Source organism: Pteronotus mesoamericanus, unplaced genomic scaffold (genome assembly GCF_021234165.1).
Source record: "Pteronotus mesoamericanus isolate MK-2021 breed Mesoamerican mustached bat unplaced genomic scaffold, CSHL_Meso_final scaffold_174, whole genome shotgun sequence".
Taxonomy (NCBI): Eukaryota; Metazoa; Chordata; class Mammalia; order Chiroptera; family Mormoopidae; genus Pteronotus; species Pteronotus mesoamericanus.
The window spans coordinates 3,421,497-3,445,386 of record NW_026555309.1 but is presented as its reverse complement, the minus strand read 5'-3'; the positions used below and the strand labels follow the sequence as shown (position 1 = coordinate 3,445,386).

At 36.3% G+C, this 23,890-nt stretch overlaps 1 protein-coding gene across 1 annotated transcript in view; it reads right to left on the bottom strand.

Annotated features, from left to right (window-relative positions):
* Nucleotides 1–23,890, bottom strand: part of RAB2A (RAB2A, member RAS oncogene family) — an 85,302-nt gene that overhangs the window by 41,619 nt on the left and 19,793 nt on the right. The window contains exons 2-3 of the mRNA XM_054590163.1: nt 14,403–14,474; nt 2,789–2,856 (exon numbers count right to left, since the gene is read on the bottom strand). Coding sequence (XP_054446138.1) covers nt 2,789–2,856; nt 14,403–14,474 — 140 coding nt within the window. The remainder of the gene's footprint in view (nt 1–2,788; nt 2,857–14,402; nt 14,475–23,890) is intronic.

Sequence of the window (23,890 nt, the reverse complement as noted above, 5' to 3'; positions counted from 1 at the left end):
GTAAAGACCTACACTTGGAAAATTATAAGACAATGAAGAAAGAAATTGAAGAAGATACAAATAAGTGGAAGTATATGCGTGTTCATGGATAGGAAGAATTAACATCATTAAAATGTCCATACTACCCAAAGCAATCTATACATTCGATTCAATTCCTATCAAGATTCCAATGCTGTATTTCACAGAATTAGAACAAATATTCCAAAAATTTATATGGAACCACAAAAGACCCTGAACAGTCACAGCAACCTTGAAAAAAGAAAAAAAAAAAAACAAAAAACCAAAGTTGGGGGAGTAACACTACCTGATATCAAACTATACTACAAGGCCATAGTAATCAAACAGCATGGTACTGGCATAAAAACAGACACGTACATCATTGGAACAGAATACAGAGACCAGAGATAAACCTACACCTTTATGGTCAATTAATATTTGAAAAGAAGGCAAAAATATACAGTAGGATAAAGACAGTCTATTCAATAATGGTGTTGAATAGATAAACAGATACATAAAAAATAATGAAACTAGACCACCTTCTTACACCAGACACAATACATTCAAAGTGATTTAAAGATTTTAATGTTAAACTCAAAACCATAAAAATCCTTGAAGAAAAAACATAGGGAGTAAAATCTTGGACATTTCTTATAGTAATACTTTTTCCTGATGTATAGCCTCATGCAAGGGAAACAACAAAAAAAAAATGAACAAATGGGGCTGTATCAAACTAAAAAGTTTTTGCACAGCAAAGGAAAACATGAACAAAATGAAAAGACAACCGACTGAATGAAAGAACATTATTTGCCAACGATACATCCGGTAGGGGATTAATATTCAAAATTTATCAAGAACTTAATAAAACAACACCAAACCACCCCCACCAAAGAAAAAAACCTAATTAAAAAAGAGGAAAGGATCTGAATAGACACTTCTCCAAAGAGGACATACAGATGGCCAACAGACATGAAAAGATGCTCAATGTCACTAATCATCAGATAAACACAAATTAAAACCACACTGAGATATCACCTCACACCTGTCATAATGGCTATCATCAATATATCAACAAACAACAAGTGTTGGCAAGGATGTGGAGAAATGGAAAGCCTCACGCACTGTTGGTGGGGAAGCAGATTGGTGCAGACAGTGTGGGAAGCAGTATGACGTTACCACGAACAATTAAAAATAAAACTGCCTTATGACCGAGCGATTCTACTCCTGGGAATATATCCAAAGAAACCCAAAACACTAATTTGAAAGAACTTAGGCACCCCTATGTTCGTTGAAGCATTATCTACAATAGCCAAGATGTGAAATCAGTCCAAGTGCCCATCAGTAGATGAGTGGATAAAAAAGCTGTGGTACATTTACACAATGGAAGACTACTTGGCCATAATAAAGAAGGAAATCTTACCTTTTGTGAGAGCATGGGCACACCTGGATAGTATTATGCTAAATGAAATAAGCCAGTCAGAGAAAGACAAGTACCAAATGATTTCACTCATATGTGAAATCTAATGAACAAAATAAACTAATTAACAAAATAGAAACAGACTCAGACACTGAGAAAAGACTGACAGCTGTCAGAGGGGAGAAGTTGGGAGGGATGGGTGAAAAAGGGATTAAGCAAAGAAAAAAAAAACCCTTAGACACAGACAATAGTATGGTGACTACCAGAACTGAAAGGGGTTAGGGAGGATGTAAAGGAGGATAAAGGGAGGATAAATGGTAAAGGAAGAAGACTTGACTTTGGGGTGGTGAACACAATACAATATACAGATGACGTATTATAGAACCGTATACTTGAAACCTATATACAATTTTAAAATAATTTTCTAAAAAAGATTTTATTTATTTGTTTTGAGAGAGAGGGGTGGGAGGGAGAAAGGGAGAGATACATCAATCTATTGCCAATTGCATGCCCTCAACTGGAGACCTGGCCTGCAACCCAGGCATGGGCTCTGATCCGAGAACTGAACTGGCAACCTTTAGGCTTGCAGGATGATGTCCAACCCACTGAGCTACACCAGTCAGGGCAAAGCCTGTGTAATTTTATTAACTGATGTCACCAATAAGTTTAATAAAAAGTTAAAAAATAATTATATAGCATGTAATAGGCACTCAGTGAACATAAATGATAGAATTAGGATTGAAAGCAAGGTTCCTTCAAACCATTGAGACTAAATCAAAATTTTGAAATAAATTAATAAACTGCCAGATCAAAACTCGGTAAGATATTGCCTTGGCTGGTGTGGCTCAGTGGACTGAGCGCCAGACTGCAAACCGAAGGTTCGCTGGTTCGATTCCCAGTCAGAGGACATGCCTGGGTTGTGGGCCAGGTTCCAGTAGGGGGTGCACAAGAGGTAACCACACATTGATGTTTCTCTTTCTCCTCCCTTCTCCTCTGTCTAAAAATAAATTAATAAAATCTTAAAAAAAAAGACTCTATAAGATATTGACATTCATATTTTACTTCACATATGTACTTTAGACATGATGCTTGTTTTTCTTAAAAACATAGTTTTATAGTATTTATGTTTAGACCACAGCCTGAGCATTCACTCAAATATGTTCACCCAACATCTAATAGCTGGCGTATATCTGTTGAAAACACTGTGTAAGAAAAACTAATCTTTTCTGGAGCCGTATTCCATCTCATGGTTGTAGGGGTATTAGTGTTTAACAAACCGTAACAGGCATAAAATAACATGAAAACAAAAACATACATTGTACTTTTATTTAAAAACTTTACTGAAGCCACACAATGTATTCTTGCTATACTTACCGTATCCCATATCTGAAGTTTTATTTGTTTCCCATCAATAGTTATCATTCGAGCACCGAACTCTACACCTGAATAGAGTAGAAAATGATTTGTTACACAATGTAGTGGAAATAGATTTAACATTTAAGGATTAAAAAAAAAAAAGATGTTTACTTCCAGGATACGCAGTATCAGCTGATAATATGGATAAAACCTGAACACGCATTACAGCTCCTACCCTTAATAAACATATAAGCTAGAGCAGAGGTCCCAATAAAACATAAGCTAAGGGCATAATTAAAACACTAAGATATTCGAGGCTAGCATAGTCAAGAAACCAAATGTGATCTTCATATTTCACAGGCTCAGTAACATAAAAACAAGTAGGAATGAGATTCAAGAACCATAATTATTAGTAACAAATGTTAAAATTTCCTTAAAACGATTAATGTCATATAAAAAAATCACTAAAAGGCAAAGATAAATTTCAACATCATAGTCTTGGTTCCTAGTATGGGCTATCAACTAGGAAAGAAATCTCCAAATCGGTCTATTAGAGACAACCACTTTTAAAACATATTTCCAGACACTGCTCCATGAATAAATAAACACACAGAAATGAGCATACAATTTTACATTAGTGGGGACATAAAAATGCTGTTGTGAAACCTGTTTTTCAGACAACAATATGTCATAAACATTATTCCATGGTAAATATCTTTGCCAGTAACAAATATATAAAACTATACCCTGAGTATTTATAAGACCTGCTTAATATTTGTGTATTATGTGTGTGTCTATCTACACACCTACTCTCTCTCTCTCTCTCCCCCCCCTCCCTCTCTCTCTCCCCCTCCCTCCCTCCCTCTCTCTCTCCCCCTCCCTCCCTCCCTCTCTCTCTTTACCAAGTTGGTACTCTATTGCTACAAATTTAGGTCATTCCCAAATTCACTAAGATATCTTCACCAACACATACTGAAATGAACTGTTAAACATTTTCAACTTTTGATTATGATTTTAGGCAAGTTGCAGGTCAAAGGGAATACAAAAGCTTTACACTTATAAGCTTACTACAAATACTTTGGCTTTCCCCCTTGCATTTATCATCTCTCTTGGAAATACTCATTCGATAATTAAAAAAAGAAGTAGAAAAAGGGGGGATAATTTCAGAAGAGCAAATAGCTGTGAAGAAGACTGAAAGATGTCTGTCACTTGTATCGCACCAAATCATTACTGCTTGGTGTGTGTTCTACCAGTATTTAGATCAGTTGGGGTGAAGAAAGACACACATGGTCTCCAGAAACCAGATGTCTTCCTGGCAGAAAAACAGCCTCTAGCTGCCCAGGTAAGGGCACAATGCCCAGTGTCAGAATTCCATGTCAGCATCTCCTATAATTTCCCCAACTGTGATTAGTGGGGTGAAATAGAAAGGTAATTTGTTCTCCCATGATAACTTGATGGAGTTTTTACTCTACATTTTAATAATTATTCCATCTTAGAGGCATACCCAATACCAAGAAACTAATATTTCTTAGACTAAAAGACCCAGGAGTCAGAGTGTATTAGAGTAACAATGCAAAAATGAAAAATTGTGCCATGTAAAACCATTACAGTATTTATAAATCTACCTACCTATCTGTATATACATATATATTCATTTACTAATATATATGTATATACATAGTCATATATATTCTAAGCCACAAGGTGAGAGGGTGCACAAAACAACCATATACGAGTCTACCATTAATGACATAAAAATGAGAGTAGTGAGGGGAAAAAAACAGTGGCTACGTATGGTACAAATGCTCTTTGAAATATCCAGTATTGTCCTAACCTGTGTGGCTCAGCTGGCTAAGTGTCATCCGACAAACCAAAAAGTCACAGGTTTGATTCCCGGTCAGGGCACATGCCTGATCTGTGGGCTCATTCCCACTGGGGTGTGTGAGTGATAGGCAACAGACTGATATTTCTCTCACACACTGATGTTTCTCACCCTCTTTGTACCCTGTCTCCCCACCTCTCTAAAAAAGTAAATAAATAAAATCTATTAAAAAAAAAAGATTCAGTATTTATTCATTTATCCTCACCTGAGGATATTTTTTTACTGCTTTTAGAGAGAGAGGAAGGGAGAGAGAAATATCAATGTAAAAGAGACATCGATCAGTTGCCTTGTATGCACCACAACCAGGGATCAAACCCCAAACCTGCTTATGTGCCCTGACTGGGAATAGAACCTGTGACCTTTCAGTATACAGCACAACACCCCAACCAACTGAGCCACACCAGGCAGGGCTGAAATACCCAGTATTTAAAAGGAATGTACAAAATGCAACTGATCAGCAAGATATTTAACAAAATAGAATCCTTTTCACAAATCAATTGTTTCTAGCCACAAATAGAGAGAGAAATCCTATTCTTTCTTCCATTGTCATGAACAGAGTTAATCACAATACAAAAAAATTTGCACTGCTCCCTGGAATTCAGAATTTCTTCAATCCAATGCACAATGTTAAATTTGACAAAAAACAACTACAAATTAGAAAGAGACCCTTGACTGTTACCAAGGGTGGACAGGCAGGGCAAGCAAGGGCAAGCAGTTGCTCCTTCTCTGGAACTGACATCTTGAGCCAAGGAATAAAGATATTAAAATTGATTGGCAACTATTCCATCCTAGCAGATGAAAAGCTAAGATCACCTCTACTGAAGGACTGCTGTTATGGTTCCTGTTTCCAGGGCTCTAGGACACTTTGAAGTCTCCACCATTCTGTGGGTTCCTCATAAAACTTCAGATAGTCTAATATATTCCCTTCTGCTTACTTAGCCATATTTGGATTTTGGTGGGGTGTGTGTATATGTATATATCTTTATTCAAAGTATGTAGACAGAGGTTGCTGAAGCTTAACGTGTTTGAACAAAGATTTCTGCCTTTAAAACTCTATCTAATTTTAAAGAAATGTTACATAGAAATCAGGATTGTAAAAGCAGGAAAATGTCAGAATAAAATTGATGTTTTAACTTATCAATATGGTTAGGATGGCGAATAAAAAAAACCTAATTAAAAGTATTATTATCCAGGAATGAGATAAAGAATGATGGTATGAAGGAAATACACATCTCAAAATGGAAAATGGACAAGCACTGCTGTTCACTGAAAAAAGTTGACTTCTGTTTTCCTATCCAGTGAAACAAAAACAGATAGTTTCAATTTCAGCTCCAGAAACATAATTCTTTCCCATTTACCTTCTCATTCTTAGCTGGGTACAGGGCAGGTTTTACCTTTCTATGTTATGTGACAAAAAAAATTACTAAAACCTAGAGTGTCCTGAAAATTTTAGAAACAAACAACTAAAAAAACAAAAACCTTATCTTTCTAATGGATTGTTAAAGATTTTAAACAATCCATTAATGGAATTAAAAGATTTTAAAATTTTCCCTTAAGTGTGCGTGCGTGTGCGTGCCTGAGAATTCTATTTAGAATCCTATTTTTAAATAGGATAAAACATCATCCCCTATGCCCTTGAGGATGATGTCTTCCCAGATACATTTTCAATTAACAGACAAGTTTGGCTGCCAGAGAAACTGTGGAACCAAAGGCGAGGTCTCATTTACCTGACATTGATTGTCAGGGAGTGACACTTATTTTTTTCCAAATGCTATTTGCTTCCAACCTTCCAGAACAAAATACTCAGAATGTAAATACACATTTTCTAACTATCTCTACATCATTATCATCCTTGCATAGCAAGCAAGTACTTGCATCGTCGCGTATTAACCACTTTGAACAGTTGACAATCAATATCTGCTAATTGTGTTACCCTGGGCATGTTATTAAAATCACTTTTGGGTCTTGCCCTGTCCAGGTAGCTCAGCTGGTTCAAGCATTGTCCCATGCACCAAAAGGCTGCAGGTTCAAACCCTGGAGGGGGCGCGCACAGGAGGCAACCAATTGATGTTTCTCTAACGGCGATGTTTCTCCCCCACCCCTTTCCCTCTCTCTAAAATCAATAAACATATTCTTCGGTGAGGATTAAAAGAAATAAAAAATAAACTTCCTTCTGTGTCTTAATTTTCATATCTATAAGGAGGTATTAATGGTACCCATCTCATGAGATTTTTTTTCAAGGTTAAAGTAATTATCGCATACAAAATGGAACGGTGACTGGCACACAATAAGTACTCAGTATGTATCAGCTATCAATTATTCCATATTTACACCAAAATTTCTAAACTACCACCCACATAACAAATGATGATAGCCCCTATGAGCAAGGGCACCTGTCAGAGCCAGTTGATTGTGGAGGTCCAGAGGCAGAATGTGGCTCCTTCCAGCCAGGTGGGGCTGCCAAAGCATAGAGCAGAACGGAGTACTAAACAAGCAGTCAGGCTGAGCCTGCCTTAGGCCAGCACAAGAACACTCGGATCTGTTGTTCCTGGAACCGACACTGCAGAGGTTCAAAACTGAGACTTAGGGAAGAAGGCTTTCCTAATTACAGAAAGAAAGAGGAACCTATATATAAGAAAAACTTCTTTAGTTTTCTCTGAAAAATAAACAACAAACACCATACTTTAAGGTAAAACACTAGAGGAATTCAAATTACACTAAGAAAAAGATTATAATGCCCTCAATTTGTAAGTTATTCTAGAGTGATTTTGGCCACAAACTATAACAGCAAAACAAAAAGTTACAAAAAATATTAGCTAAGAAAATATTGTGACTTCCAGGTAAGACCAAACCATCTACCTACAACATGAAAAATAATTAATTTAACAAAATTCATGATAAAAAATAATCCTATTCACCATAGCAACAAAATAGATAAATACCAAAACAAACTTAAGCACAAGACCTGTATGAAGAGAATTGTAAAACTTTACTGAAGAGCATTTAGAAAGTTGGAATAAATGAAAACATGTATTGTGTATAAGCAGATAATCTCAATACAATAGAAACATAAATTGTCTCCAAATTAACTTACAAAAATGATGAAATTGTTATCAAATTTTAAGTCACTAAAAACTTTGCAACTTGACAGACTAAAATTCACTTGGAAGAACAAATGCATAGAACAGTCAAAACAACTTAGAAGAGGAAAAATATCAATCACACATTAAATATACTACAAAGTTACTATAAATACCACACTGTAATAATCCTGCCTTATGAAATAGCAGAAGAACATAAACGGAATAGATATGAGCGTTTCCAAATAGGCTTGCTTACATACGGATATTTAGCATATGACAAAGGTGATTGTTCAAACAGGAAAAAGGAACAATGGCTTATAACTTATGGAGTGAGACCACAAGTTATGTGGGGATTAAAGAAAATCATATTACACGGCCATGTAACAGATGGAGTGCAATTTATAGTATCAGAGGAATATTTAAGAGAATATGCCTGTAGTTTTTACACTGAGGAGTCTTCTTCAGTAAGGTTTGAAAGTCATAAAGAAAAACATCAATGTATTTGACAAAAGAAAACCAGCAGAAGGCGCAAAGATATAAACAAGTAATTCAAAGAAAAGATGTAAAAGTGGTTTGTAAACACATAAAATAATGCTAAGCATTAAAAGAAAAAAAGGAACTGAAAAGTAAACAAACCATTTTCCCTCTCCAATTCAAACATTAAAAACATTATTAAGTACAGTATAGGGAAGGGTGAGGAGAAACAGGTACTTTAGTACAGGAGGGGAAGAAGTGCAAATCAGAACAGCTCTGTGTGTGTCTTCATGAATACACTTAAAATCTCGAGGTGAAACACAAAAACTCTTCACAGTGGTTGCTGGAAGGTCAAAGGCAAGTTATCCAGAAAATTTAACTTACTCTGGATGTTTATTATGTTTTCATAGTAATCATAAACCCTGTCAGGAAAATATATTTACATTTTAAAATTCAGGTACATAAACTTTGTGAGATTTAAATTAGGTAGGTCTGTTAATTTATCTTCTTACTTCTTGGCAGTGCTTATTCTAGGTAACTCAGGTTACCAGAAAATTGAATGCCAAATAAATGAGGTATCTTTTTTTAAAATAAAGATTTTATTTATTTATTTTTAGAGAGAGGGGAAGGGAAGGAGAAAGAGAGGGAGAAGCTGTCTCTCACACACCCCTAACTGGGAACCTGGCAGGTAAACCAGGCGTGTGCCCTGACCAGGAATCTGTGGGATGATGCCCAAACCCACTGAACCACACCAGTCAGGACAATGAGATGTCTTTTTTACTGACAGACTGTGGGGTGCCTAACAGAAATGATACGTCAATTCTACCACCTTTTCCCCAAAAGTGTACTTTCATTTCCAGCAGTCATTTCTTATAGGTTGACTGGTTTAAGGAAGTGGAGGAGATAAGTAGGAAGGGAGAATTAACATATAAACAGCCTAGCCTCTAGACCAGTGCTTGTCAAACTGCTCATTAGCAGGTAGTGAAATACATGTAGTGGGAGTTGGTAGGCTGTAGCTAGAATTATTTGTAAAACAACATAATTGAATAACATTAAAGAAATGCATGCATTAAACATTATAATGTTAAATGTTGCTTTATGAAGTACCCCTAACCCATGGAGCACTTAACGTAGCAAATTATTTATAGAGTCCTTGTATCTAACAAAATAGGTAACTCTGTTGTCCTAGACTTTATACTGGTGGCAAGGTTCACTTACTTGTATTTACTTGTATAAAACGTTAAGGGGAGGTGGGCTCTTTCTGGAACGTGCCCACACTTTTCTTCCCTCTCAGGAGTGAACCGCCTAAATTCTAAGATTCCTCACAAGATTTGCAACTAGGAGAGCAACGTGCAGCAGCAACTTTGCCTGGGGCTTAGCCCCCTGAACCTGCCTCCAAAGGCCCCCTTTTTTCTGACTTTGCGGTGAGCTGACAAGCAGCCCTGCCTTGGCTCTCTCCTGTTGCTTCTTCTCTCCTAAGCCCTTCTTTTGTTTCACTGTCCCCAGTTTTCATAAATGTACTCTCAAAAAAAAAAAAAAAAAAAAAAAAGGTTAAGGAAAACAAATATAAATCTAGGCAAGGGGAAAAGTATGAATGTATGTACATGTACACCTATGAAGATCTGGGAGGAAAAAAATCAGGAGCTATTTGGGACATCTTAAGTTCGAGATGCCTATTAGATATCTAAGAGAGGAGATGCTGGATAAGCAGCTGAATATGTGTATATGGAGGAAAGAGGCCTACCTGGAATGGGTTCAAGAATAACTGAAAAAGAATCTGAGATAGAAAATATGGTCCATTTTTTCTGAGGACTTTTGCTAAAAGGAGAAAGGACTGAAAACTGGGAAGAGAAAAATAACCATCGGAAAAGGGAAAAATTAATGACAGCTGGAAGGAAAAATTTGCTGAAGCAGTGTTCTTGAGCAGGCCTTGCTAGCAACGTAAGAGTTTGTCCACAGTAGCAAGGAGAAGGGAAGAGTTAATGGGCACAATGTAGGTAGGTGGGTCTATGTGGTGGCCGAAACCTGTGAAAATGCTCTTCTACTTGTCTCATTTTATGAGTAAAATAGTAACCAAGGTTATCATCTGACAGTGAAGATAGAAAAGATGCTGCATGCTTAAAGAACAAGAAGGTATAGTTATACAGAAAAGTAGAGAATGATTGGACTGGAAACAAAGTGTAATTGCCCAGCAGTTAGAAGTCAGTGTCTAAGAAATTAAATTAATATGACAGTAGTTAGCATGGCTCTGTGTTTTTCTCCATGCAGGCAAGAAGTATAAATAGTTTAATTTAACCCATGGATTAGCCACAAAAGTATGATGAAGCAGCACAAGAGGGTGGGAGACTGTATGCAAGAATGATTATGACAATTACAGGGGTTAGAATTAAAACTGGGTAAGGAGGGAAGTAATGCGAGACGGGCAGGAGTGAAAAGATTGTAGGATCAATAAATTATAGGTCTGATGGGGTCAATAAATTGTTAGTGTTAGGAATTAGAGGGTGTTGGTTGAAAGGAAGGAAAGAATATAGTCAAAAAGCCAGGTGCATGAAACTGAAATTCCAGAGTGATTGTAGATATTGGTAATGACAAAGTCCTGGGTGTGACTATGAGAGTAAACAGTTGAGATACTTTTGGAAGTAAGATCACAGGAGGAGAGAAAGGAAAGGAACTGAGTGGCCTGGATGTCTGTGCAGATGTACTCACTTGTGTGTACAAGGTCAACACCATAAAACATATTTCTAGCTGGGCAATCAATATGTAAAAGCAATTGCTTTAATGTTTCGCAAACTGTAACATTCACATAAATCACCTGGAGAAGCTGTTCAAATGCAGAATCCAATTCAGTAGATTATTTTTCTTAAATTTTTATTAATTTTGAGAGAGAGAGAGAAGAAGGGAAAAGGGAGGGGAGAGTGAGCTATTTATCAATTTATTGTTCCATTTACATATGCATTCATTGGTTGATTCTTGTTGTGAGCCCTGACCAGGGATTGAACCTACAACCTTGGCATACTAGGATGATGCTCCAACCAACTGAGCTACCAGGGTAGGGCCACAGTAGACTCTTTAACAAGCTCCCACATGATACTGATGCTGCTGGTCCAGTGCAACAGCCCTTAAATAGCCTTTGGGCAGCAACGCTCTAGTCTGGACTGTCAATGTCATTGTATTAAGGAAGCTATTTATAAACTGCTTCTTTGATTTACATCAGAACAATTCTCACTGAGATGGTAGTTAAAGGGTAAGCAATATCTCAACCTTTCCCCACCTTTATGGTCTTGTATTTCCTCTTTTCTATCATTTAATACTTCTTAGTCAAGACCTAGCCTCAATTTTTCACCTTTCTCTATTCATCAGGCAAAGACAAGTAAGCAGCAGAATCAAGATACTGCCTGTATCTACTTGGGCAAACATTCCAAAGTTCATTTAAAAAAATGTGCTAATGACCTGCTAAATTGTTTTTATGTCTGAAAAATATATTGTAATGGGTGTCATAAGGTATAGCAATCAGGATCCAACCAGAAAAACAGAAACCATACTTAAATATTATATTTAAAACAAGGAGAACTGAATGTAGGGAGCTGATTACAGTAAAGAAAGAGCTGAGATGCCCAAAGAAGAGACGATAAAGCAACTCAGAGATGAGCAACTTCAGGAAGCTGCTACTATCCCTAGGCTGGGAGGACAAAGAGGGAAAATCAGAGTTTCCAGAACCTAGAAGCCAGACCATCAATGCTCAGGAATGGGCTTGGACTAGAGCCATGGAGGACATACAGCTAACCCATGCGGAGAGAGAAGACCCCTGGCTTCTCTGATTTTAGCCTTCTATCTCGGGTGCCTCCCGTCAGCAAACCCAGAGGGGAGTCAGCTGGTACAGTTACATGAGTTGGTTTTCCAAACAACTGTTTTTGGTCTACTCCCTTATCTCTTCTTCACAAGTATAGCCTGTGCCAATTTCTGACAGCAGGTTCAGGCCCATCATCTCCATCAGGTGTGCCATAACAATTCAAAAATATAAATAAAAAATGCAGTGAAAAGGAAGTCACTTTTGTTTATTTTCCTATACTAAAACCAGCTGTTTGGCTAGTTGTCTCAGGACTGAGTCACACTTAAGAGATGGCTACCAAGGTTCAGACTTATTGAACAAGAGCAGATTATACACAGAAATGAGCTTACCAAAGATGAACTACATCATGAGTACCAGAAATAGTAATACTGTTTTCCCCATCATTATTGTAAATACTTAAAACTATCAAAATAAAAATGGAAAAAAATGGGATTTGAATATTCTTACTGACAGTCACTACCACTACTGAGAGAGATTTCAATATATCCATAAAGTACATGCAGGTGGCTGAAACCTATTAACTGATCTAGTAATTTCATTCATAAAATCTTTGATTTAGTATTTAAAAAAACACAAGAGCCCTGGCTGGTGTGGTTCAGTGGACTGAGCGCAGTGGCCTGCAAACTGAAAGTCACCAGTTCAATTCCCTGTACCGGCACATGCCTGGATTGAGGGCCAGGGCCCCAGCTGAGGGGATGCAAGAGGCAACCTACTGATGTTTCTCTCCCTCTATTTCTCCCTCCCTTCCGTTCTCTCTGAAGATAAATAAATAAAATCTTAAAAAAAATCCCCTCATTGTTACTGTTATCATGTTAATTGTTGACTCTTAACTATCCTTGAGAGCATTCAGAGCTTCTAGAAACAGTAAAGGCAGTGATCAGTCAATGAGGAAATGAATCCATGAATTCATGAATTCATGCATTCATTCATTCATTCACTCACTCAAAAAGTCTTTACTGAAGGTTAACCATGTACTGCTCTGGGGACTTGAAGAAACAAGTGTATGGAAAACTTCTGTTTCCTTTCTCACAGTCTAATACAGGTGGAGAAATTAAACAGATTGAATGACCAAATCTTCCACCTATGTGAAAGAAGTATGTTTCTAACATTTAAAAACAAAATAGACAAGATATGAGAGTCAACTTGCATGTAATAGTGAATATATATAGAAAATAAGCAGTCACTGGCTGAAAAGATACATCAAACTATCAGCTGTAAAGTCTAACTAGATTACCAAATAATTTATTTTTTCATAGTTGATTAATTTCAACGTGTTAATGGGCAGCAGCTATAGAAGAGTAATCCAGCTTGATTTTTTTTTTTTAATCCTTACCTGAGAATGTTTTTTTAATTAATTTTAGAGAGACAGAAGGGAGGGGGAGAGAGAAAATGATAGAGAAACACTAATGTGAGAACCAACAAGCAGTTGCCTCCCACACTCACCATGGCCAAGAATGGGGATGGTACCCACAATCTACGAACGAGCCCTGACCTGGGATTGAACATGCAACCTTTTGGTGTATGGGACAACACTCCAACCTAAGAAGCCACCAGCCAGGGTTCTGGCTAGATTCTTTAGCTTTCAGGGTATACATAGAATTTTTTTAAACAAATAAAGACCCGGAAACAGTGTGCTTATTTAAAGTTTTTAGTTTTTTACATTTTAATTTTATACTTTTGCATATCAATGAGTAATATCAATAATAATAACAGCTAGTATTTGTTGACAACTCCTTACCAGTAACTGTCTCATTTATTCTTCACAACTGAGGAAACTAAAAAATGCTTGATAGTCATTTTTTCTCCATTAAGTAATTATAGGTAAGCCTAAGGCACTTAACATGTTGCCAGGCACTGTTCCAATGCTTCATATTTGTTAACTCATTTACTGCTCAAAATAACTTTGTGAGATTGACACTACTATTATTCTCATTTTACAAATAAAGAAACTGATGGAGTGGTAAAGTGGCTTGCCCAGCTAGTTAATGGCAGAGTCTTAATCTGAACTCTGCTCTTATCCCTATGCTATATTGACTCTCATTTGTTTCATTATTAAATATAATAAAAAATATTAATGTCTTGCTGCATTCCAATCACTTTTACAAAGTTTACAATACTTTTACTATATTTTTTTTAAAGTGATGGAGACTGACCTTTGCACAGAAACAAAGAGCTTTCACTGATTTTTTTGACGTTACTAATACGATGAACCCCCCTAAGTACATTTCATTTGGTTTGCAGGCTGGTGCTCAATCCACTAAGCCACACCAGCCAGGGCTAGGCACATTCCATTTCGACTACCCAAAACTTTAGATTGCTTCTCATCTCTTTTATAAAACTTACCAATAGTAAGGTCATGCACTGGCTGAAACCTCTTGTCTGTAAACTGTAGCAATAAGCATGATTTACCAACACCTGAAAGTTAAAAAAAATAAATAAATAAGATACAAAACTCACAGAAATTAAGAAACACTTCACAAAAGCACATGGAAAACACAAAGCCAGGGTTTCCAGTGCTATGAACAATCTACCATGATTTCTCAGTGCTCTAATTTCTTGAGAAATTAAGACTGATAATTTAGATGGAAGGTATTTACCAAGCCAGAACACCCATTTCTTGTCCTTTTTTATTCATTCAACATTTCAATCTGAAAGATAAAAGTGGCAGTAACTCCTAGAAGGTAACTGAGGCCCTCCCAGTAGCCTCTACTACAGTACTTACCACATACATTTCCTTTTTGTGTAGTGAAAAATATTTAAAACAATTTCCTCCCTTTGTAGTTTATCTTTTTTTCCTAAAAATACACACACATAAATAAGCTAGCAGTGTTTGGATCTAGTCTTCTGGGAAAAGCTGCTTGCTGTATCTTCTGACTATTACATCTCAGGATCAACTTTAATTGGAATTGCATTCCTTCACTCTACCACTAAATTTCACCTCATTAAGGTTATGAATAATTTCCACATTCCTAGAATACAGGCCTACTTTCTATATTTGCCCTACTTGCCCTCTTATGAGAATTGTATATTGAACATCAACACCATCTTCCTACTTGTTTTCAGGCACTTATATTCACACTAGGTCTGCTTACTTGATAGCATTCTGAACTTCTAGAAAACAGTAGAGGCAGTGATCATTCAAAGAATGAATGAATGAATGAATGAATGAATGAATTCATTCACTCAAAAAGTCTTTACTGAATGTTAACCATGCACTGCACTGGGGACTTGAAGAAACAAGTGTATGGAAAACTTATGTTTCCTTTCTCCGTCTAATACAGGTAGAGAAATTAAGTAGATTGCCCAAATCATCTATATGAACTGTAATCTGAAATAGTTACAATAATCTCCATCTGAAACAAGAAAATAGTGTTATTAAGATGAGTAACAGAAGAGACTTACTTAGACCGAAGGACTGGAGAAGTGACACTTAGTTTAAACTGGGTAATGACTTCTGGATTATAAACTCATGAGAGAAGGACAATGTTGTCACTTGCTGTCTTGTGGGAGAGATAAGACAATTTTGCTGAATGTTTGGCCCTTGTGTCAAATGTTATAAAGATTGTCAAAATGCCCAATAACAAATCAAAGAAATGTCCTATATACAGATGGTTGTCTTTTAGGAAACACTTTATTTGTTCAAAGATTTTTGAATGATTTAAAATTTTAGTTAACCAAAAATAAACTGGAATTTCAAAACATTTGACCTTAGTTTTCTTCTCTTCCTTTTAGCCATGATTTTTAAAAAAATTATTACAAAATACACAAAGTCTAACTCATTTAGTAGATTTATAACTCCTTTGAATATCTTTGAATAGCTTTTCAGGTCTAGGATAGAAAGGAAATATATTTTTTAAAGTGTGAAAGTACACAATAGGTGAATAACTGAGATATAAATCTTTGGTTCTTTTTAAAATAGATTTTATTTTTAAGAGCAGTTTAAGTTCACAGCCAAAGCCCAGCAAAAAGTACAGCAGCAAGTTCCCATATCTGCCCTGCCCAACATGAGCACAGCACCTCTTCTACTATCAACATCCTGCACCAAAGTAGTAAAAATTGTTTTGTTACAATCAATGAACCTACACTGACATATCATCATTATTCAAGGTCCTTATATTAGTGTTCATTCTATGGGTTTTGACAAATGTATAATGTACCCATCATTAGAGTATATAAAATACATTCACTGTCCTAAAAATCCCCTACACTCCACCTATTATCGCTGCCTCATCCCTTACCCCTAGCAACCAACAGACTTTTTACCATCTCCATGGTTTTGTCTTTTCCGGAATGCCATGTAATAGCTAGAATCATACAGTGTGTGGCCTTTTCAGTCTGGCTTCTTTCACGTAGTAATATGTATTTAAGATTCCTCTGTGTCTTTTCTTCATTTCTATTTTTAACACCCCCAATTTTTCCATATGGTATAGAAAAAAATATAATTAGAAATCACAGATTTTATTGCTAAAGAACCTCAAGAATCATGTAACAGCCTTTTAAGTGATATAAGAGCCAGAAAACCCTTTCTCATCTCAAGAGAATAGGTATTGCTCTAGTAATACCAATACCACTCATTCTGACCAAATGCTGGTTAAATACAGAAAATGCTTATTCTCTGGTTCTTCACTTTCAAAAATCCACATTCTTTCTTCGGGTAATCAAAGTATCTTTGAATGCAGAGAATAATATATCCAAGTGCCACTGTGGTGTTCCCCAAGTCTCCTTAATTTCATTACGGACCATTTATTAGAGTCAGTTATATTTACAGATAGCTTATCTTATTCAGTATTTGCTGACTTCTATTTGAATTCTGGATAAACCTGTTTCCAAATACTTGGGGTGTCTGACTCACAATTACCAATGCTTTTCCAAATTGCCAAACTGAATTAGCTAGCCTTTTCTCAGTCCTCATCTTATTTGATCCAAAAATATGATCTACTTGTGCCACAAACCATAGTTTTTCTACCTACAACCTCCTTGAGAATAATCTCTTTTGGCTTTATCAGGCTGTAACTATCTCCTTGGTTTCTTAATTCTGTGACAATTGCTCAGGAAAGCCTTCGTTCATGAAAGCCTTAAACACTGGAGGTTTTTGCCACCATCCAATCTTTGGTTATCTTTTCACCTGAGAGAACTAATTGAGCTCTAGAGCCTCAACTTAATTCTACAAATTAGTCAGTGATTATCAAATCCATCTCTCCAGCCACCATTTTAACTTCACTCGCATTATTTCCAATTGCCTACTCAACATGTCCACTTTAATTCCTTTAGGCCCAAAACTCAAAATTCCAAAACCTAATCCATTCCTTTTCATTCTCCTGCTACTATCCTCCCAACCAACAACTCAGAACAAACTCAGCCTCTCCTTCATATATTCTTATCTCTGGAATTGCCTTCCCATGGATCATACCAACAAAAAACACAAAATCACCTTTAATTCCTCTTACTCCCTTATCATCAACTATATTATAATGCTTTATAGGTTCTCCCACCAGAATGGGACCCCCAACAGAATATGAGCTCCATTAAGATGGAAACTATACTCAAGAATGTATCTCTAGCACACAATTGACACACAAGTGTTATAAAGCCTCTTTCTGTTCTCCTTTCTACTTTACTACAAAAACTGTCTTAGCTGTCAAGTAAAAAAAAAAAAAAAAAAAAAAAGGAAGCGAGAAAAGCATTTGAGATGCTTCCTGGTCATTGCCATCAGCTTTCTAAAGGGCCAATCCTTATTTTATGATTAAGCATGCTAATATGAAACTTTAAGACAACTTTTACAGCACTTATGATTGTAATTACTGTATTAAGCTGTTTAAGTGCTCTATTATATGTATTAATATTAAAACAAATAAGCCACATCTCTGAATACTTAAGTTAAATGCAAGTTTAATTCAAAAGATTTAAGGAACATCAATGCAGCTCAGTAGCTAACCCCACAAAACTGATGCACAGATCTTTTGAGAACTTCTTACCATATCAGTAGTCACATATGCAGAAAAGAGACCTTTAACCAAAACACCAGGGCAAAAAACAAGTTTTATTCATTTTCAACGTAACCACATGTATCTCCAATACTTGCCAAACGTCAGTCTTTCTAGAAATATCTGTCTACTGTGTTCTGTTAGCAACTGGAATATATCAATAAACAATAAAGACAAAGTCCCCACCCTTGTGAAGTGAGGAGAAAGGGACAAGGAACAAGCCTTTAAAAAAAATGCGTGTGCATATTTCTGTGTATGTGTATATTCAGAGAGAGACAGAAACAGAGACAAAGAGGGTATGACATGTTAGTTGTAGAATGTTAAGGGTTATGGTCTGGAGAAAACACAGCAGAGTAAGGATATGGGACCTGGAACAACGGGGGAAATGAAAAGAGTGTGGTATTTAAAGGAGATAGATAGTCTCTCACCGACAAGGGGAGATCTGGGTAAAGATTGAAGGTGGTGAGGAAACAGGCAGATGGATTACTAAGAGGAGAGCACTCTAGGCTGAGGAAACAGCAAGAGGAAATGCTATAAGGTGATGTGTGCTAGAGAAACTGCAGTAAGGCCAATATGGGTAAAGCTTAGAAGGCAGGGAAGAGACTTATCAATAATAGCAGACCCTGCAGGACTTAAGTTTGTGTGTAATAAAATGAGAGATTCATTCACTGGAGGGTTCTGAGCAGACGCATAATATAATTTGACTTAAATTCTAACCTTACTCTGGCTGCTACAATGACAATAACCTGTAAGCAGAAGCAGATGAGAGAGGAAGCAAAGAGAATGACTGGTTAAGGCGGCTTTCTCAATCAAGCAAGAAGAAATGGTGTTTTGGACCAGGGCAGTCACAATGGAAGTGGTTCAAAGTTATTGAATTCTATATATATTTTTGAAGCAGAGCCAAGAGAATTTGTTGATAGTGTCAATGTGGATTTTGAGAGAAGTACGTAAGTATGGCTCCAGTATTTTTTGCCTGATCAAATGGAAAAATTCAATGAAATGGGGAAAGTTGTAGGTAGAGCAGGAAAGATCATTAGTTCCAGGTCAGTTATTTTCAGTTGAAGTATTTATTGGACATGCAAGTGGTAAAGTTGAGTAGGCAACTGGATATGAGTTTAGACTCCAGGAAAGATGTTCAGGCTGGAGACATAGTCATCAGCATAAGATGATATTTAAAACCACAAGAAGAGAGTAATTAGCAAAAAAAAAGACAAGACATGCGTGTTTTATAAAAGCATATGTTTTATAATTGCAGAATTAAACAAAAACAGAAGAAACATAAAAGTGGCCGTCCAAATCCATCTCTTACCACTGGAACCTGCCAGGCCTTCACACATGCTCTTCCCTCTCTCCCCATAGACAGATTCTTATGACTGGCTTCTCACTGCCACGGGCACCTCCCTGACCATTCTATGTAAAGTAGCTTCCACTCTAAGTCACCTTCTACCCATTAGAAGTTTTTGATGTTTACGAAAATATCCCCAAATAAGTATCAAGACTGTGAATGAACTGGCAGCACTGTATAATGGTGGTTAGACAACTACTTGGCTAAACATGAACAAACCATTGGCCTCTCTGTGTTTCCTTTCCTGTACAGAAACATTTTAGTTTGATGTGCTACTACTTCTTTATTTTGGCTTTTGTTGCCTTTGCTTTTGGTGTCAGATCCAAAAATAAATCAACGCCAAGAGCAATGTCAAAGAGTCTACTGCCTATGTTTTCTTCTAGGGAGTTTTATGATTTCAGGTCTTATATTCAAGACTAATTCATTTTCAGTTAGTTTTTGCATATGGTGTAAAATAGTGGTCCAGTCTCATTCTTTTGCATGTGGCTGGCCAGTTTTCCCAACACTAGTTACTTAAGAGATGTCCTTTCCCCAGTGTATATTCTTGGCTGCTCTGTCATGAATAAATGGACTATATAATCATAGGTTTATTTCTATGCTGTCTAATCTGTTTCAATTATCTTTGTTTCTATTTGTATGCTAATACCATACTGTTTGGATCACTACAACCTTCTAATATAGTTTAAACACAGGGTGCGCGATATCTCCAGCTTTGTTGTTCTTTATTAAGACTGCTTTGGCGATTCAACCACTCTTTAATTAATACAATTATTATACTTAATAATGCTGCTGTTAGAGTTCATACGATTAAGTCACCTTACCCTCTTCCTTTACTCAGGGTCCAAGTCACTGACCTCAGTAGGACGTAATGTTGTGATGAGAACTTAGTACCTAAATACCACATCAATGCCAAACAATTACAAATAACACTCATTAAAAATGTAGATTCCTAAAGTCTTACCCCAGAGATTCTGATTTAGTTTGTTTTTGGTTGGCCCAGGAATCTAATTAATAAATCCCTCAGTGATTTTTAGGTAATAACAGGTCCTTCTCCACAAGAAACACTGGCACAAGTGCTAGGTATTCTACTGCATTTTATTTTCCCAGTCTTTAACTTCCACAGATTTCAAGACAATTTTTAAAAGTTGGTGATGGTTCTGTTTTTAAAAAATCACAGCTTTAATTTAAAATATTAAATAAACAGCTTTAATTTAAAATATAAGATAGTGTCAACTGTAATTGAACAGTTAAAAGTTATTTTAAATAAATAAAATTGAACAAGCAAAGGTTAGAAAAGAAGGGCCAATTCCTAACCACTTAAGAAAAGTTTTGTCCAACTATCATCCTAAAATGGCTGCATATTGTCATCTACTACACAGACCTAAAAAATAATAAAATAAATAAACAGATAGCTAGCTAGCTAGCTAGCTAGAAAAAAGTAACAGAAGTTCCATGAACGAACAACTAAAAGCAATCCACTGAAGAACTATATGTTTTAAAGTCATACCAAAGAACCTAAAGACCCCACGGTGATATGGCAAGTTGGTTTAAATATTAGTAATGTATTTTGCAAACAGAGAAAATCTTATTCTTCTCTGTGCTAACATCCCAAATTGAAAAGCATGGGAAACACAAAAATAAAGTCTTCTCTTTTTAAATAAAAAAATAATAAACTCAACAAGCTTGAGTTTTTAACAGTGTTCAAATCAACCTGTATGATTTTATAACCTGTGACCATGGACCAGTTTCTATAATTTGTCCATTTCCACATCTGTAAAATAAGAAAAAGAAAACAGCATTTCTACTTCAAATAAGTATCACCAGGCTCCAATGCAAAAGTTCTAAATTTTGCAAATTCAGAAGTTTTAGTAAAACTTTTGAGGATTCTTCAAGATGAATACAGCTGAGGGACAAAATCTCCAACCAAACCCATATGACCTTGAGTTCAAATATTTAAATATATGTATTTCCTAAAATTAATTGAAGAAAATATTCATAACTTAAAATTGTCTTTTAAATAAAATAACTTCAGAGTTGTTTTTATGCTGTTAGTTTTCCACACATTATCCCCCTTACATCTAAGATAGCAATTCTCTCAATTACTTCAATTAGATACTGATCTGGCAGCCTACCAGAGGGGGTTGAAGGGTGGCCCAAGTCCTAACCCCCAGAACCTGTGCATGTGATCTTATTTGCAAAAAAGTATCTTTGCAGATGTAATTTAGGATTTCAAGATTGAACCCTAAATCCAATGACAGATGTCCTTAAAAGAGAAAGGCAGGAAGACACAAAGACAGATACACAGGCCATTTGAAGACAAAAGCAGAGAGACTGGAGTTATGCTGCCACAAGCCAAGGAACACCTGGAGCCAGGAGAAACTGGAAAAATCAAGGAAGGAATTCCCCTGGAGCCTTCAAAGGGAGCATGGGCTTCCCAGTATCTGGATTTTGACCTTCTGACCTCCAGAACTGTGTGATGAGAGAACAGGTTCTGGTTGTTTTTAAGTCCTGAAACAAGTTAGTGATAATTTGTTGCAAAGCCCTAGGAAACCAATATACTTATCTATAACAAGTCATCTTTCATTCCTTCTTTTCCTTAAACTTCTAAGTCGTTAGTTTCCCAGTCTTGCTGACTCTGTCTACAATTCCTAATGTAATCAGGAAAGTAACTCAAACACTAGAAATATTAATAGTGAGTGATAAAGAAGGAAACAATATAGGGCATATGAGAAATCTGCCACTGAAGGAAAGAGAAGAGATAGTCACTCAAAAAACACTGAGTATTTACTATATTCCAGGCACTGAGCTTAGTAGTAAAGAAATTAAATGAAGTTCCCAAAAGGATGTAGCTTAAAGAATGTAAGATATCTTTTCCCTGACACTAAAATGTATGAACCACGTATGCTAACAGGGCTTAAAGAGATGCTGAAGAATCAGTAAGATGAAAAGGAAATAGGAAGACAGGGAGAACCGGTCCTCCTTCCCTTGATGAAAACCATATAATATTTCTGTATCTTTGTTTCACAGTATTAAAGGACTAAAACATGTGCTCTGGGGAGAGACCAAAACCATGAACATGAGTAAAGGAGATAACCTTAGCTGAAAGTTTCTGATTCCCACTATTTCTTACACACTGAACCTTTGCATGTATTTATTTAGCATATTTTGTGTTCCTTCTCCAATACTCAGTGACTTTTTGTCCACTGAGCTAACAGCTACTTATCTTTAAAACTTAATTAAGTGCCATAACCTCTAGGAAGCTTCTACAATACACACCTACCTTTGCGAAGTGAGTTAGGTATTCTTCTGATTTTTAAATATGGAGACTTTTTGGCTGTGTGTGCATATAACATAACTAATATAATTGTGTGGTTTGAGAGATAAAAACAGTATTCTCTGCTGTAAATGTTGGAGGAGGAAGGAAAGAACACTGATGATCTGAGATGTTCTCACCAGGCTGGGTATGTCACGGTCTCTAGAAAAGCAAAGCTAAACCTGATCTCAGAACAAAAGAAAAGAAGTCAGACCTCATTAGAAGGTAAAATTCATTTTAAAAACAGACTTAGGAAGAGCTCCAACCACAGTATGTAATTGGCCACTATTTGCTGAGCAACTATGTAAACACAATAGTGAGCGGAAAAGCCTTAACTTAAGCAGTTTACGCCTTACCATGTATTCTTCAGAAAACCTCCTTGCTTTTACCTCTCCCAAAGTTTTGATTTTTTTCCCTGCATTTTTTAAATTTAAGTTTTTTAAAAATTAACTTTAGAGAAGGCGGCAGGGGGGCAGGGGGGATCGATCTGCTGTCCTACATATTTATGGATTCACTGGTTAATTCCTGTATGTTCAGTTTGGGGGACGATGCCCAACCAACCAAGTCACACTTGTCAGGACTCTGGTTACCAAAGTTTTAACCTCTATTTCCGTGACCCATTACTCTTTGTATGATGTCATCTTTCAACCCCACCTTCAATATCCAATCTTTTGCCCTTCCAGTGTTTTAACACTGACATGTATTCATTACTTTTATATTTAAAAAAAAAGAAAGAAAGAAAGAAAAAGAGCCTGTATATGAAGTGTGCACTCTCCTGAAATGGAAAGTGCCTCAAATTATGTTCATCTTTAATTTCTTCACTCCCTACAACATGCTTCCCTAAGCCCTATTAATTCTAGCTTTCACCAGTAACATCATCTTCACCTTCATACCACTTGCCTTAGATAGGGCCTTTTCTTTAAACCACTTCCCAGATCATTGTAATAACCATCTAACTATGCCCCAGCTTTCTAATCTGTGATACATATGACTGCATCAGGGAACAATGAGAAAAGGAAATAGAAGTAAAGGATTACATTTAACATCTAGTATGTCTCTGCTGCTGTACTACAATATGAATATATATGTGTATATGTATCAAGTATATACATATATCTTCTATTTTAATCATAACTAGAATTCTGTACTCTTTTCTTTAAAAACATCAATCTTTTCTGCAGTCTACAGA